Source organism: Sinocyclocheilus anshuiensis, unplaced genomic scaffold (genome assembly GCF_001515605.1).
Source record: "Sinocyclocheilus anshuiensis isolate Anshui unplaced genomic scaffold, SAMN03320099.WGS_v1.1 scaffold62, whole genome shotgun sequence".
NCBI lineage: Eukaryota > Metazoa > Chordata > Actinopteri > Cypriniformes > Cyprinidae > Sinocyclocheilus > Sinocyclocheilus anshuiensis.
Genome location: NW_015544180.1, coordinates 674,672 through 689,640, shown reverse-complemented (window position 1 = coordinate 689,640; position 14,969 = coordinate 674,672). Strand labels below are relative to the sequence as shown.

Genomic DNA, 14,969 nt, shown 5'->3' with positions numbered 1-14,969 from the left:
TATTATTATTATTATACCCTCACTGGGACTGCAAATTTGGGACTGGTAAGCAAAAGTTGCAGGTTTGATTTCAGCTGCTGGGTTAAAGGGATAGTTTACCCAAAAAAAGTGATAGATACCCAAAAATGACAATTCTGTCATTTACTGACCCTTAAGTTGTTCCAAACCTGTATGAGTTTTTTTCTTCTGTTGAACACAAAAGAAGATATTTTGAAGAATGTTACCAAATAGTTGACGGTCTCCACTGACTTCCATAGTACGGAAAGTCGATGTCTACCGTAAAAATGTTTGGCTACCAACATATTTAGAACAACTTGAGGGTGAGTAAATGACGACAGAATTTTCATTTTTGAGTGAAATATCCCTCAGAATGACATGAAGTGCACAATCCACAGGCACAGTCCCAGTCCCAGCAAAGTAAACTATGATTACCCTGCAAGAACTAAAATGAACTAAGTTTCAAGGTTTCTAAATGGTTAGAGTTGGTTTAGGTGGTTGATCAGCTGGGAAACCATCCAGCAGGGCTGAGGTCAACCTAGTAGACCAGCTCTAACCAACTGGTTACAGCTACTAAACCAGCGGTTCTCAACTAGGAAGCCAGTTGCTGGGTTGAGTCTGCAGGATGAGTATTTAAAATAATAAATTATTAAGATGTTAAAACAATCTAAATAAAAATGCTAAAAACAAAAACACATGGTCAAGATAAAAACTGAAATGATAGTTTTTCCATTTTCCCACACTACCTATTGTTTGTATTGAAGAAAATACAGTTCTTTTAGCTTCTAGAATCACAAAATGAATCTAGTTAATTAGACATAAATACTCCCAGTTTCTATCACCAAGTTGTTTCTATTAATAAGCTCTATTAATAAGTTGAAAAAAGCAGCTTTGTCATAATTGTAGCAGAAATACTTGAAATATCTGAGGGCTAAGCCGATGGAGATCCATGATCAAACTAGTTTCCAGCAACAAATGTACAAGATTTGTATTAATCAAAATATGAATTAATGAAGCACAATCAATGTGAATATAACCATATAAGTTATTCTACTATTATAGTCATGTATTCAACTGTGTGTGCTCAAATATGATGAGTTACCATTAAGAGAAAACATGTGATGATCTTGTGCGGACATGTGATGAACCGAGACCTCTTTGTGTTACGCTGTCATGAGGAGATATATACTGGGGTCAAAAGTTAATAAGCAATAGTGGCCTGAATGATATGTATTGTTTATGGAAACCTATATAAAAGAGTATGCATAGACAGACTGGTCAGATTCTCTGCAGAGTCTCTCGGCTTCATTATCTCTGATAATAAATCTTCTGGCATCAAAACCTCAAGACTTGGAGAGTGAATTCTCTACCTGATGCTTAGGAACTCTACTTTAGTATTAGTTACAAGTCATTTCTTTAAATTTTCTTGGTCTGCTCATTTCTAAATGTTGTTTGTCGCGTTCACGGAGTCTGATCTCACCTTGATGAGCTCGCGGTCGGCGTCCGATGATCGGTCCCTGTCGTAGTGACTCAGCATTTCGCTCAGGAGCTTGACGTTGTTGTTCACTTCCTCCAGCGTATTGTTGCGTTTGGCCATTTTCTGCACTCGGGCCTCGTCCTGCATGCACAACACAGATTCAGTCCATCACATGATTTACGCCACACTTGATCCAGAATCAGGGTGTGAATCAATGTGAATTGATATAGTTTATACAAATGCAACCACCCTTGAACTGTTAAGAGTCAACATGAAATCAGAGACTATTTTTCTTTATTTATTCCCTTATATCCCTTTAAATGCTTCAATTGTCATGCAATTCTTTAACTGCATTGAAAAAGACCATTGAAAATGATTTCTTCATCCCCAATGTCCATCAATGATTCATTGGAGTAAAAAAGGAAATGCTGTTTCTTGTTAATTTAAACAGGAGCTCTTCATCCATCTTTAAACGTCAGATCAATATCTCAATCCTGTCTGTAGAACCTCTCACCTCCTTCACCATGTTTTTGATGAGTCTGTTCGCTTCCTGAAGATCTTCCGGGTTTTTGCTCCTCAGAAGTTCAGCCAACAACTGCCATCAAATCACAGAACAACACAATATCATTTTTGTAGTTTCATAAATGGAAATCACATTGAGTTAAACCTCTAAATCAGCATATTTAAATTCAAACGTTGCCGACGTCTTACCTTCCCCATGTCCTCATTGTCAAACACTGGGTTTTTGGGCCGTGCCGGAGGGGACGGGATCAGGGTTTTGTCCACCGTCAGTTCTGGGTCCGACATCACGAGTCCTGAAGAAAACACAACCGACATCGATCAGACAACCGCTCATGACAGACTCCAGAAAGTTTGTCCGTAAAATCTCACCTTGTCTCTTGAGCGTCTGGTACGCGTCGGCTATCTTGGCCTCATCGGGAAACGCCACCGTCCAGCTGTACAACATCTCAATGATCTTATTCTTCACTTTTTCAGAAACACTGTCCCCCATATACTGAAACACACACAGTTTTTAACATATGTTTCATATTAGTCATTTATGTCTATGAAGCAGTCCTAAAACCAGAAACAAGATCGCATTTTTGCACTTCTGGTTGAGTCATCCTGGATTCAATTGGTTTTTGGATAAATGCCTGAAATAAGGTCTGCAGTGAACACAAGCTCAAGATATTTTCACGTTTTATTCAACGACATAAAATATGTCAGTAATACCCAACATGTGATTTTTTTTAAAGCTTTTACTTGTCTTGAAAAAGGAAATTGTGGGTCACCCCCCAAAAAAATCTGTCATAGCAGAAAAACCACCAACCTTGGGTGAAACCACTTTAATCAGCTCATTTAAAAAACGATATCTGGCTATTTCGTTGTGAAATCTTTGCCCACAGTTCTTCATACACGCCTCTAGTACCTGCAGAGACACATAAACATCATATCATCTGTGAAAAACTCATAAAGCAGCAATGGTGGACTAGCGTTAAAACATCCCTCACCGTCAGAGCTTGAAGGGCTTCCCATTCTTGAGAATGGATTTTGTGAACCAGTAGTCTCACAGCTATCTGAGGACTACAAACACTGTTAGAGAAGAGAATCCTGTAGTTTTCAGTCATATCGGTTTACCAATGCTTACCCTTCCAACTCCTTATTGATCTGGTCACAAAACCCGATTATGTATTCCCAGTCCTCCTGCCTGTTGGTCGGGTGTGTGGCTTTGTCTGTGGAGGACACACACACCATCGTAAGGACCAAACAATCGGCCCCGTTGAGCTCTGTGTCTGTGATACACTGGCACAGCAGTGTGAGGGCCAATCACAGGGATGCATATCAATATTACCACCAGTATCTCAAGAAAAATATAAAGAAAAAGTTATTTACAAAACATGCTATATATTTATGATATAAGCATATTGACATACAATTATATTTACATAGTATGCTCATGGCGCATGTCTAAAAAATCAATGTATTATCATGGTTAGTGTACACACTTGACACACTAGATAAAATCATCATTTAAATGGCTAATTAGTAATCGCTCCAGTAAATCCTGAAGCTCTGGGTCTGAACTCATCCTCCATGAAGCTAAACACGGAGTTTGAACTTTAATCTGGACTCATGATCGCCAGATTTGACGGTCAACACGCACTCTGAATTTATAAATCATACTATAGTGAAGGCTTGGTTTATGAATATTAATAATGAGCCGTGACGTTCGTACAGCGGGCATATCTGATTGGCTGGAAGGCAGACGCTGGTGTGGGCGCTGGCGAATTAACGAATCCTACTATGGTGAAGCCTTGGCTCTTTGATATTATTTATGCACCATAATTGGAAGCCTCGAGAAGGTTACCAGGCAACGTCAATATGAGAAAATTAATTTTAATGAGCATTTCTTCGTCATAGTATGATTCGAAATTCTGCTGTAACAAGAGCGTCAGACGAGACGGTATTAATGCATGCAGTGAAGCCATAACACAGCAGTGTTATTTACACCCATTATGAAATGCAAATGATAATAATGCACGTACTGAGCCAGGATTCGAGTGATTCTCCCTCCGGAAACGCCATGATCCTCATTTAAAGCTTTGCCTCCATAAACCCACACATTTCCTCCTTAAATACCACCGACATTCGTCAAATTATACTGACTATAATAAAAGCAAACATCCTCTGTTCCATCCGAGCCTGCATGCAGCGACAAAATACTGCTTTATCTATTTTTTTTAATGAATAGTGTATCAGCCGGCAGTATCATCAGCTGCCTGTATGGAGGTCCTTGATTTAGACGCCTCTGGTTATTACAAAATAAAAGTCACTAGCAGTACGAGTCTTGTAGGATTACAAAATAAAAGTGAAACTGACATTTGAAATCTGGCGTCCCTCCCATAGACGCTGCATTAGAAACACCCTCGCATTAGCGTTAACTGTTTTTTTGTAATTTGATGCAAAGGTGATATAATACAAAGAATAGTGTTATAAATGTAAATAACATTTTTTTTAAATACAAATATGAAAAACTTTCGAGGATTTACAATGCTGATGACCGTTAAACAACAGTCTTGTGAAAAGGGTCCATTGTTGTTTTAAAGGAACGATTTGTTAGAATATATATATATTATTTATTTATTTATTACATTTTTAATAAAGCATTGTTTAGTACGTTTATTTAGCCAATAAATTATGGGGACACACAACTGTCTTAGCTGTCTAAATGAGGAAAGTTGGACTATTATTTTTATTCAGTTATTTTATACAGTAAGATATCTTAGTTGTAATAAATATTGTGGTAATATAAACATGACTGTTGTGTGACAATAAATGAGGAAACACAAAACTGGACCATTTTAAAGAATTTTAACTAGAATTTGTAGTAGATTCGTCGTGGATTACTTTTTGACTTACCCAACACTGGTTGTATGGCACAATTTTCTGCAAAGTTGCTTTGAAATAATTTTGAAAAGCAATACACACATATACCAGACTTCAAATGACTAGATTCAGGAGGAATGCAGAAGTCAGGAAAGGAAGTGATAAGAAATAAGTTTACTGGATAACCTTTGTCTTAACAGAAACAAGTTAAACAAGTGTTAACCACAAAGTTGATCACAAGCAAAGGGAATGGAGTAACATTCTCGTGGCATTGAGGCCTAAACATTATTTCTTATACAACATATTGTTATACAGCAATAGCAATACTTATCAAAAAACAAATGCACATTGAAAGAAAAGAAAAAAAAAACAGATAATGTCCTGGCAGAAAATTACCAGTATCTCTTCAGTTTATAAACATTTCCTTCAACCCTAAAACACAACACAGTGCAAAAAATAATTCAATACGGAAAATTCCTTTATATTAACATAGTCCAATGGGCCCTATTTTTAGTTAAAGTAAAATAAATGTAAATTAAATATAAAGGATATATAATAAATGAGTAAATGTATATGAATATATCAATGTATGAGTAAAATGCAACAAGAAAATGTATAAAAAGTAAAATAAATAAACCTAATATAACTGAATTACAACACAGGTGCACGTGTGCTGTCTGGAGGTCATTGCAGTACTGGCGTTGGCCAAACTCTCAGTTACCTCTCACATAAACCATTACTTTTATGAAGCTCACATCAAACACAATGAGGCATTTCTACAAAAACAAAAAAGTCCAATAATATGCAACATTAATGGTAAAAGAGTGGTTTACATTATAATGTGGCAAACCAAACTAATGCGTATGAACAACTACAGGGCTTGAGCTCCTTTGACTTGAGTGTCTTAGTTTTAAACTGGAAATCTATAAAGCTTTCTCATTTATGTTTCTCCGGTCATCAGTCAGATCCATTAGATCAGGTTTGCGAACCTTATGACTCAAAGTCTATGTCAAGTGCAACTGGTCCATTCATTGAGAATCCGATGAAGAATGACACTCTTGTGCCAGATTCATTATGTAACTGGCTTCTGAACATTGGATAGACCTTCACATCTGCAACACTGATAAAATCATGGCAAATTTTACCAGAAACTCTGCAAAGTTTCTCACAGTCTCTCACTTGCTTCCATATTTTTTCATCATCCCATTTAGTTGAGATATTCTGCTCGGATCCTAAACAGCTGTTTATATCCCTATGGGAAATCAGGCCTCCGTAACCTTCGTCCTTCCCTAAGTAAAAATGGACAGCTGCTCTCTTTCCATTAGACACAGGTCTCAGGTCTTTAAAATATGACAACTTCATTTGTGACACAAAAGTTGGTAATCCACAGTCCTCCTCTTGCCGTAACAATAACACTGTGATATAGTGCAATGGCAGGATCTCACTGAAAGGTGTGGGGTAATTGATTATTTGAAGTAGTAAGTTACGAAGGTCTTGGTAGGGCCTGATGTACTGAGAATCAGGTTTAATGTTGGCCAGAATTACATTGGCATAGATGAAGTTGACAGTGTCCATCAAGTGTCTGGCCTCTTTCAACTTCAGAATGAAATCATACTGCTGGATGATCTCTTCAAGAGCTAATGCAGAGTCTTCCTCATATAAATATTCCAGAAGGCTGGTATAGGAATCACCCTTGTTCCTCTCCAGACACTGGCGCGTCTGCTCAATTTTAACTATGCGGTTCATGCGCTCATTGTTGACCAGCTCACTCCAATTTATTTTACAAAAGAGGTCAGCATACTGTTGAAAGTACCTGGAAACCTTGGGCTTTGTCAGTTCCTTTTGTTTGTCTTTCTCTGCAAAAAAGGGTACTAAATTGACAAAAAAATTGTCAAGAAAATAAAAATGATTCTTCATTGTTCTCTTTAGTTGAAGAAGATAGCTTGTATGCTTCTGCAATACGTGGTAATATTGCCTGAGTTCAAGGTTCGTCCTTGACAAATCTTTAAAGGTAATTTTACCTGATAGGACTTGACCAAGGCAGTTAAACAATGGTGTCTTTTGCAGTATTTGTATGACAACAGCTGCAGTTTGAAGTTCACCAAGATGGCCAGCGGTGTTGTAGGTATTATAATCCTTTAGTCTTTGCAATCGAGTCATGGCCTCTTTGTTTGCTGTTTGTTGTGTTTCATTGCAAGCTTCTCCTGCAGACTTAGCCAATGTAAGATACTCCTGCAGACTGTCTGGCTTGATGGGATCATCTTTGTCTTTGTGAACAGCATGCTTGAGCTCACGTACAAGGACCTGTGACACTGTATCGCATATGTATGAGTTGTCCTTTGACAGGCCTTTGGCCTTCTTTGCCCAACTCATGGCTGTGGTAAAGTTCTGTTTTTTGATGTAATAGTACCTGGCAATGAGCTGGGATATTACCGGATCTTTTCTGTAGCACTTTGCTGCATTCTGTAGAATAATTTCTTCCATCCCTGGGGTCTCCTTCATTATTGCCTGGATAAGAGGTGAAAAAAGTGAGTCTTCAAACTGAGCCGAATATCGCCTCTTAACCAACATGCTGTGAACATCCTGCATTAATTTTTGTTTTCCTAGAGTATACTCATAAAATAAGTCTGTTGTGAGCAGAAGGTTAATGATGTCTGCTTTTGTCACCCCGTGGGAAGCTGAAAGCTCTTTCAAACAGCATTGAGCTATACTTGGGTGAATCACTGACACACCTTCAAAGCTAATTTTGGAATTGACTGTGCATCTTGTCAAAAGATTGGAAAACCTCTCAAATCCATCTTCGACCTTGCAGAGTTCAAAATCTGCTTTTGTTTGCAGACCAAGAAACTCTTCACATGTAGAGACCGACAGCAATGCATTCTTGCAGTAGACATGCAGGAGGACGAGAACAGCAAAAAGTTGGGCATGTTTGTCCTGGAAGTTGAAACCCTTCAGGGTATTTTTCACAACACCCTGAATATACTTAGGTGAAAAGTTATTCTTCAGAATCATGAACCCATAAAATGTTTTAATGTTTGTGCTGGTCCGCTTAAAATCCTTTAGCTTTTCCTCAAACAGTTCCTGTTCCTTCTCTGATAAATTGTTTCCGATGAAAACTGCATCATCAGTCTGTTCACTGGATTCAGCTCTCATGCAGTTGACAATTATGACCTGTGGAGACTTTGAAAAAATGTTTTGCTGCAGACACTCATCCTCAATTTGAAGTTGGAGTTTTTTTACATCGCAAATGTCTTGGAAGTCATCGATCATTAGCAAAACAGGAAGTCGTGTAGGTTGCTCGTTTGTCTCATATGTTAATAGCTGCACTACCTGTTTGGCTATTTCAGTATGATCATCTGTTGTGTCCTTCAGCACTGCACAACGGAATTTATCCTTGAGTGTCCACAGAACATGCATGGCTAATGTAGTGCCACCGCAGCCTGGAAGATGCAAGATGTTGAAAAACTCACACACTCTCTTCCGACTGCATATGTCTGGAATAATAAACTTGATGATGTAATCGAATTTGTCTCGTTTGATGAATGGCATTGACCCGGGCTGTTCTGAGAAGTAAAAGTTCCACCAAGACACCTTCCCTCCCTTGTAAAATTTTTCCTCATGTTGTTGTTTGTCCTCATTTCCTCCATCACACTGGTTCACATAAAGAACACTCAGCATATCTAAGGATGCATCAGTTTTCTTTGACAGCACAACATTACTGCCACCACCACAAGGCAGAAAGCGGCTTGATTTGCGATTCTCTGACCACAGACTGAGCACGGTGCCATTGACTTCAGCAAAATTCAGCTCATAAATGCATCTTGTTGAGATGTCAACTCCATATCGGCCCTCAATAAGTTGTTTCCAGTAGATGTATGATGTTTTATTATCACTGATGCATAAGATTTTATTTCCTCCCTTGAGCTCCTGTAAAAACATACTGAAGGTCTCAAGCAAAGGGTCTTTTCCATCACTCACCTGACTTAATAGCAAGAAAATGGTGAGAAATTTCTTGTGAGGCAGCACATCTTTTCTGCACAGGAAAGAAACAACATCACGCACGGAGGATCCTTTCTCAGTCAACCAGTGATCAGCATCAGAGGGGCTTTCCTCACTGATGCCTCCATTACAGAAAACCCAGCTTGTATTTCTTGTCAGTTTTAACTTGCTTGCTATGTCTTCAACTGCACCTGTGATTTTAAACTGAGCTGGTAAATGAACATTGATTTTTCTCTCTTCAAACAGCTTATTTAAGCCATACTCAGCAGATTCTGGATCAAAATCCAAAACAGCCACTGGATTCATGTGAAGAAGGAAACGCAGGTTTTCCAACTGAACAGGATGGGACTTGTTAGCCACCACAATGTACCATGCAAAGTGTGACCTGTCCAAAGATTGGGTCCCTCCTGTTATCATCTCACACAGTTTAAGGCCTTGCACACTGATTTTGATAGTAGAGAGATGCTTTTCTTCAGCGTCCTTCCTCAACTGGGACAAATGTGGCATGCCTTTGATGTATTTCTCACACTCCTTTGAGGAACCAGATGTAATAAGATTCTTGCTGCTGCTGCCGTCTCTTATAAAGAAAGACTTTCCATCACTCTTCTTCCCTGTTGCTTTGGGCTCTTGCATCTTGTCTTTATTTGTGAGTTTCTTGATATTTTTTTCTACTTCATATGTGTTAAAATAAATGTCTTCACATATTATAGAGGATGGCTCTATGTCTACCTCAATAACACATTTTCCTGTGGATGTCATGTCAGCATTGAGAACTTCAACAAATCGCGGGGGTTTTATACACCTCTTTGCCATTTGAACAGATCTTTCCAATTTGAAATGTTTTTCAATTGCATGTGACTGTTGTACATCAAAATCATCGGTTTTCTGGACACAAATACCCAGAATTTGTCCATGTGGGTTATCTGCCACTCCAAAATGAATGGTGCCATTTGTGCGGCTGTTCATGCAAGCTGCTGCAAATCGAATGACTTCATATGTGTATTTTTTCATTCTGTCCTCTTCTGCTGTGTTTACAAAGGCTTTGAATTCATGGCATGGTTGTATGAGGTCTTTAGGACCAGTTTCAGTCACATCTAGAATGCTGTTTTCTCTGTACCTCTGAGCAGCATTAAATCGGCTGAAAGGGTAAGGCTTCAAGCTACAAGACTGAGTCACCATGTCATTCTGCTGCTGAGTATTTTGTTTCAGAAGATCTTTGTTGTGAATAATCAGTTTTTTTGCATTCAGTGATAGGTTTGGAATGGAAGAAAGATCAGTTTCCTCCAACAGGAGAAGACTAGCTCCATTAATTCTCTGATTGTAAAAAATCTCTGCATCTTCTTCATCCACTTTTATCTCAAGTATCCATTGTCTCACATGGTCTTTATTCCAGTCATTGATGTCCACTGGATGTTCAGATGAAACAGCTATCTGGTCTTTCTTTTTCTGAAAGAAAATCAGCAGCTAAAGTAATGTAGCTTTGATGCTAGATGCCTGGATTTTAATGGAACAAATATGTATTATCAAATGGAGTGGTAAGATGATGCACATAAAAATACTAGCCTTTCTGGTGCTACTTACCTCAGAATGTCTTGAGGCTTCCATTTTTGAACCAGAAACTCTTCTGTTAATGAGCTTATGGTAAGAAATTTGAACATGGGATCAAAACACAGTGTATTATGTGACATAAATCATGATTCTTGAATCCTTATATTAAATAATAATAATAATAATAATAATAATTAAAATCACTAATGACTTACCACATCAAGGAACAGAATTCATATGTGTTGTGTAGGGGTTTTGTAAGAATCGAATGCCACCTGGAAGGAAATATCATACAGGAAGGAAATTAAAAGTGAGAGAGAGAGAGAGAGAGAGAGAGAGAGAACTATTCCATAAGACTTAAAAATTATTTAAACTAAAAGAAGGAGAAAGAAGGCAGGTAATGTACACACAAAATGAGCATATAAATGGTGAATTGAAAACGGTTCAACTCCTAGCTTGATACAGATTGTATTTTAATCCTTTATTTTAAGTGTTGTTTCATTACAAGAAATTTTATTTATTTATTTTTTTAATTAAGGTAATTTGCCCATGTATTATATTGGAGTTAAATGATTTGAGGTGTATAATATCTTGGAGAAAAAAGTAAAGAAATATTTGATAAAAATTACTCTACTGTACTTACACATGAAGGTAAATTAGTATGAATTAGATGAAGGTCAGTTTTAAGAGCCATTCGATCCATTGTGATCAATTAAGGTGCTGGCTACAATATAGAAGTCTACAAAACAGTGTAACCATTACAATGAGACAATTTCATTCAATGGTGTTTGGAGGTATGTGTGTGAAAATGTTGTAATATGAAGCGTCACTTTAAGAAACTTGCTTGCCTGGAGTAGGCAAAGAGTACCCACATGACCTACTACTTCTGAAGAGATTCTGAAGTGCTTATACAATGGACACGTTATTATCCCATGAGGCCATGGGAGAGGATTTGTGAATAGCAGTAAAGCCATTGCAGCTGACGCTGGTAGGTCACATGATAATGACAACATGGCGGATTTATACATCCAGGTTACATTCATACAACTCCGATTCCAAAAAAACTTTCACCCTTTGAAAACATTTGTCACAAATGGGACAACATTCCTCTCCCAAAACTCCAGCAACTGGTCTCCTCAGGTCCCAGACTTATATAGACTGGAGACTTAGAGTTATATAGACTTGTAAACATGGCCCTGTGTAAACTTTTTTGAGACGGCCATCAAATTCCAAATTACCTTATTTTTTCTTTAAAATTTTACATTTCCTTAGTTTAAACATTTTATATGTTTTCTGTGTTCTATTGTGAATAAAGTATGGGTTTATGAGATTTACAAATCATTGCATTCTGTTTTTATTAATATTTTACACATCGTCCCAACTTTTGCTTACTCAAGAGATACGATTTCGTATGCAGCCAGAGTTCATTCCTCTAATCAGAATAAAGAAGATCTCCATCCATTTCATTCCCAGATAAACAAAGACAATAAAACTTTCGGCCCTCTCTCACTCAAACAGGTGGTTTGCAGTAGATACAGTCCCAGCTCTTATGATAGTTTTTATCCACACCTTATATTTTATTTACACAACATATGGTTGGGAACTTAAAATAAAACAGAAAAAAAACAGCATACTTTCAAAGAATTGTACATAACCTCTTCACATGCAGTTTTCTCGCACACTCTCTCTTTAGCTGTACAAGTAGTACATTTAAATATCAATGGAAACCGTGGGATTTTATGGCCTAAAATCCCTCTTTCTGTCAGGACCACTATCGTCAAAGATGATTGACAATTAGCATACAGTTTGGATTGGCGGTATGGTTCTGTTCTGGGCAAGAACTCCCTGCGCATCCATGCAGCCTAGCATGGATGAGAGCAGGGAGAGCAGCGATAACCCCCCCAGGGTAAACAGAACAGAACCAACATAAATGTATTGCAGATATCGTTAAAGTTCAATAACATTATGTACACATTTTAGAATTAGTCTGATTCAAAGGAGAATCAGAAGGCTGAATGCGGACTGACAGAGGAGGATCTGGGGATGGAGGAGGGTAATTAGCTATTGAGCAATGCGAAAGCTGCTGATAATACTGAGGGACCTTATATATGAATGCTTAGATAGGTGTGGTATTCCCATAGGTAGATGGGGATCAGCTGAGAGTCAGCTGATACGAGCTTGACTAACGTGACCTGCCAGAACTAACGCTACGCTTGATTTTCTGATCATGCTTCAACTCCGCCTGGATAAGTCTCTGTGAATTAGAATTACAACTTCATTTTCTGCTATAAAGTGTCTCCAGTGTGTTCATGTTTAAAATAGCGGATACCCGACCTCAATGGACTGAACAGAAGAAGTATAGAGAAGATTTCCACATCAAAGAAGGTTCGTATTGGAAATTGGATGAGTTCAGTGCTGATTCATTTTCTGCTAATTCTTTTTCATTAATTGGAATGAGCAAATGTTTGAGGGTGATTGGAGGATGCAGGCAGACGAGGAGAGGAGATGTGGATCTATATGCAGTCATAACTTTGTTAACAAAGTTACAAAAAAAAAAGAAGGTAAACCAAATGGTGAGGAAACAACATAACTTCACACATAAAGTAAATAAAATACCAAACACATGGCAGAACAAACAGGACATATATACTCGGTATTAAAAGAACTAAACTACAAACAGGTGCACAACATAATGAATAACTATATAGCAACAAGCGAGCAATGGGAACAGGGAAACCGTAACGAAGACACAGGAAAACATGAACTTAATAAAAAAGGAGTTCAGGACAATGAAACTGAAACTACCTTTTAACGACACGAAGGACATATCTGAAGCATCCTTCAAAATAAGCTAAATGAAGGAAGGCTGCCTTTCAAGTGGCAGCCAAGAAATGTAGCCCTACTATGGCATGAAAAGTTGGACAAAACAGCGTAAGTGTATTAACAAAAGCTCGCACATAAAACCTGAACCTGAAGAAATGGCAAATTCCAAAATCGAGCACAAAACAATATGATCGTGTGCACACATCAACACATTGCAAGGACAAATAACAAAACTGCGAGTCCTGGCAGATACCACACGCGCAAGTAATGTCTGCACATGCACGCAGATCTGAACACACTGTTTTGACAGTCAGGGGGCGGGGCCCAAACATATCCTTGCTGTGTTAACAAATGCTATTGGCCAAATCCTGTATTGATTGGCTGCTCGTCTTCGGACTGGCTGTTGACGACGACAGAGAGCGGGATAGGATGATGGCAGACAGTAAAAAGGTAAGTTTTCTTTCTAAATTCATACTTATATCCTATTAGCGTTAAGATTTTTATAATTTAAGACATCTAGATCTCTGTATAGGCGCCTCAGTTCAGATGGCAGCAGTGTGAGTAAACAAGATCATCCCTTCCTCTTTACTACTAGTTCTAGCACCAAATACACCCTGGGTGTGCCTACCTGGATGTTACATCATCAGCGCGAAACCACTGTTCAAGTCATGCTTTAGTAGAGGTGTGTGCAGTTGATCATTTAAGTTAACAGCCTAGTAAAGGTTTATTGTTTTCATTTTTCGTTTTCCATTTGTAATCTTGATAAGCTTGATAGGCTTTTCACATCACAAGACTATGTTAGGGAGCAACAATTTTCCATTGTACTTGCTTTGTAAAATAACAGTTGTGGAATCTATGCTAGTCAGACAAAGACAGACTGATCATAAGGAGGAATTCAACAAAGATTATTCAGTAAACTTTTTTCAGTTATTTTATCACTCATGCTTCCTACTCTTTCTCTGTAGGTATCTCTTGTAAAAGTAGATGAGTTAACATGCCAAGGTGTTAACTGCTTTGAATATCAGACCAAAATCTGGCAGACGCTACGGGAACCTATTCAATCACACCGTGCTATGGTAGATGAACGACTTATAAGTACCGTATTGGCCCGAATATAAGACGACCCTGATTATAAGACGACCCCCTTTTTCCAGGTGTACCTTTTGGAAAAAGGCTTTATAAAAACCAAATCTTGTTTTTTCTCAGTAAAACACATTTTGTCTTCAATTATTTTCATATTGCATATTTTTCCTATTTGAATTTTTGTTTTGAAAGTATTATTGACATGTCAAAGTCTAGACCCTGAATATAAGACGACCGCGTTTTTTCAGATGTATTTCCAAGAAAAAAGCATCGTCTTATATTTGGGTCAATATGGTAATTGTCCAGGGCGTCCAGAAGGGGGCCCTGGCCTTACATAATCGTTCTTAGAGCTTCGCACAGCCTCGGAACTAGATAGGGCCGAGAGCGTGCTGGAAGCTAAGCCCAGACGTGGGAACTTCAGTGGGTTTGAGACATAGTCAAACCCAGCAACAGCCTTAGGGCGGGAATATGGTTACTGGAGCATTTGAGCTCAGAGAGACAGCTAAGCAGAAAGGACCTGAGCCTGTAAAGCAGGGACGTCTAGGTTGTAGAACCTGACAAAGGTGGACATCGAGGACCAGCCGGCCGCCGCACAAATTTCTGCAATGGACACACCACTGGACCATGCCCAGGATGAGGCCATGCCTCTCGTGGA

The 14,969-nt window shown here is 38.4% G+C and overlaps 2 protein-coding genes across 5 annotated transcripts in view; both read right to left on the bottom strand.

Annotated features, from left to right (window-relative positions):
- Positions 1–4,271, bottom strand: part of LOC107696338 (ADP-ribosylation factor-binding protein GGA3-like) — a 9,277-nt gene extending 5,006 nt beyond the window's left edge. Inside the window, exons 1-8 of the mRNA XM_016496632.1 lie at positions 4,021–4,271; positions 3,123–3,207; positions 2,986–3,058; positions 2,805–2,903; positions 2,366–2,489; positions 2,186–2,289; positions 1,989–2,069; positions 1,478–1,615 (exon numbers count right to left, since the gene is read on the bottom strand). Of these exons, the coding sequence (XP_016352118.1) occupies positions 1,478–1,615; positions 1,989–2,069; positions 2,186–2,289; positions 2,366–2,489; positions 2,805–2,903; positions 2,986–3,058; positions 3,123–3,207; positions 4,021–4,069 (753 nt within the window). The 5' untranslated portion in view covers positions 4,070–4,271. The remainder of the gene's footprint in view (positions 1–1,477; positions 1,616–1,988; positions 2,070–2,185; positions 2,290–2,365; positions 2,490–2,804; positions 2,904–2,985; positions 3,059–3,122; positions 3,208–4,020) is intronic.
- A 1,158-nt stretch (positions 4,272–5,429) lies between these two features.
- The window catches only part of LOC107696336 (sterile alpha motif domain-containing protein 9-like), a 27,185-nt gene continuing 17,645 nt past the window's right edge, over positions 5,430–14,969 (bottom strand). For 3 of the 4 annotated variants that reach the window (XM_016496623.1, XM_016496625.1, XM_016496624.1), the window contains 3 exons: positions 10,624–10,683; positions 10,442–10,495; positions 5,430–10,306 (listed from right to left, as the gene is read on the bottom strand). In XM_016496623.1, the coding sequence (XP_016352109.1) occupies positions 5,852–10,306; positions 10,442–10,465 (4,479 nt within the window). In that variant the 5' untranslated portion in view covers positions 10,466–10,495; positions 10,624–10,683 and the 3' untranslated portion in view covers positions 5,430–5,851. The remainder of the gene's footprint in view (positions 10,307–10,441; positions 10,496–10,623; positions 10,684–14,969) is intronic. The other variant, XM_016496627.1, reaches the window with a different exon arrangement.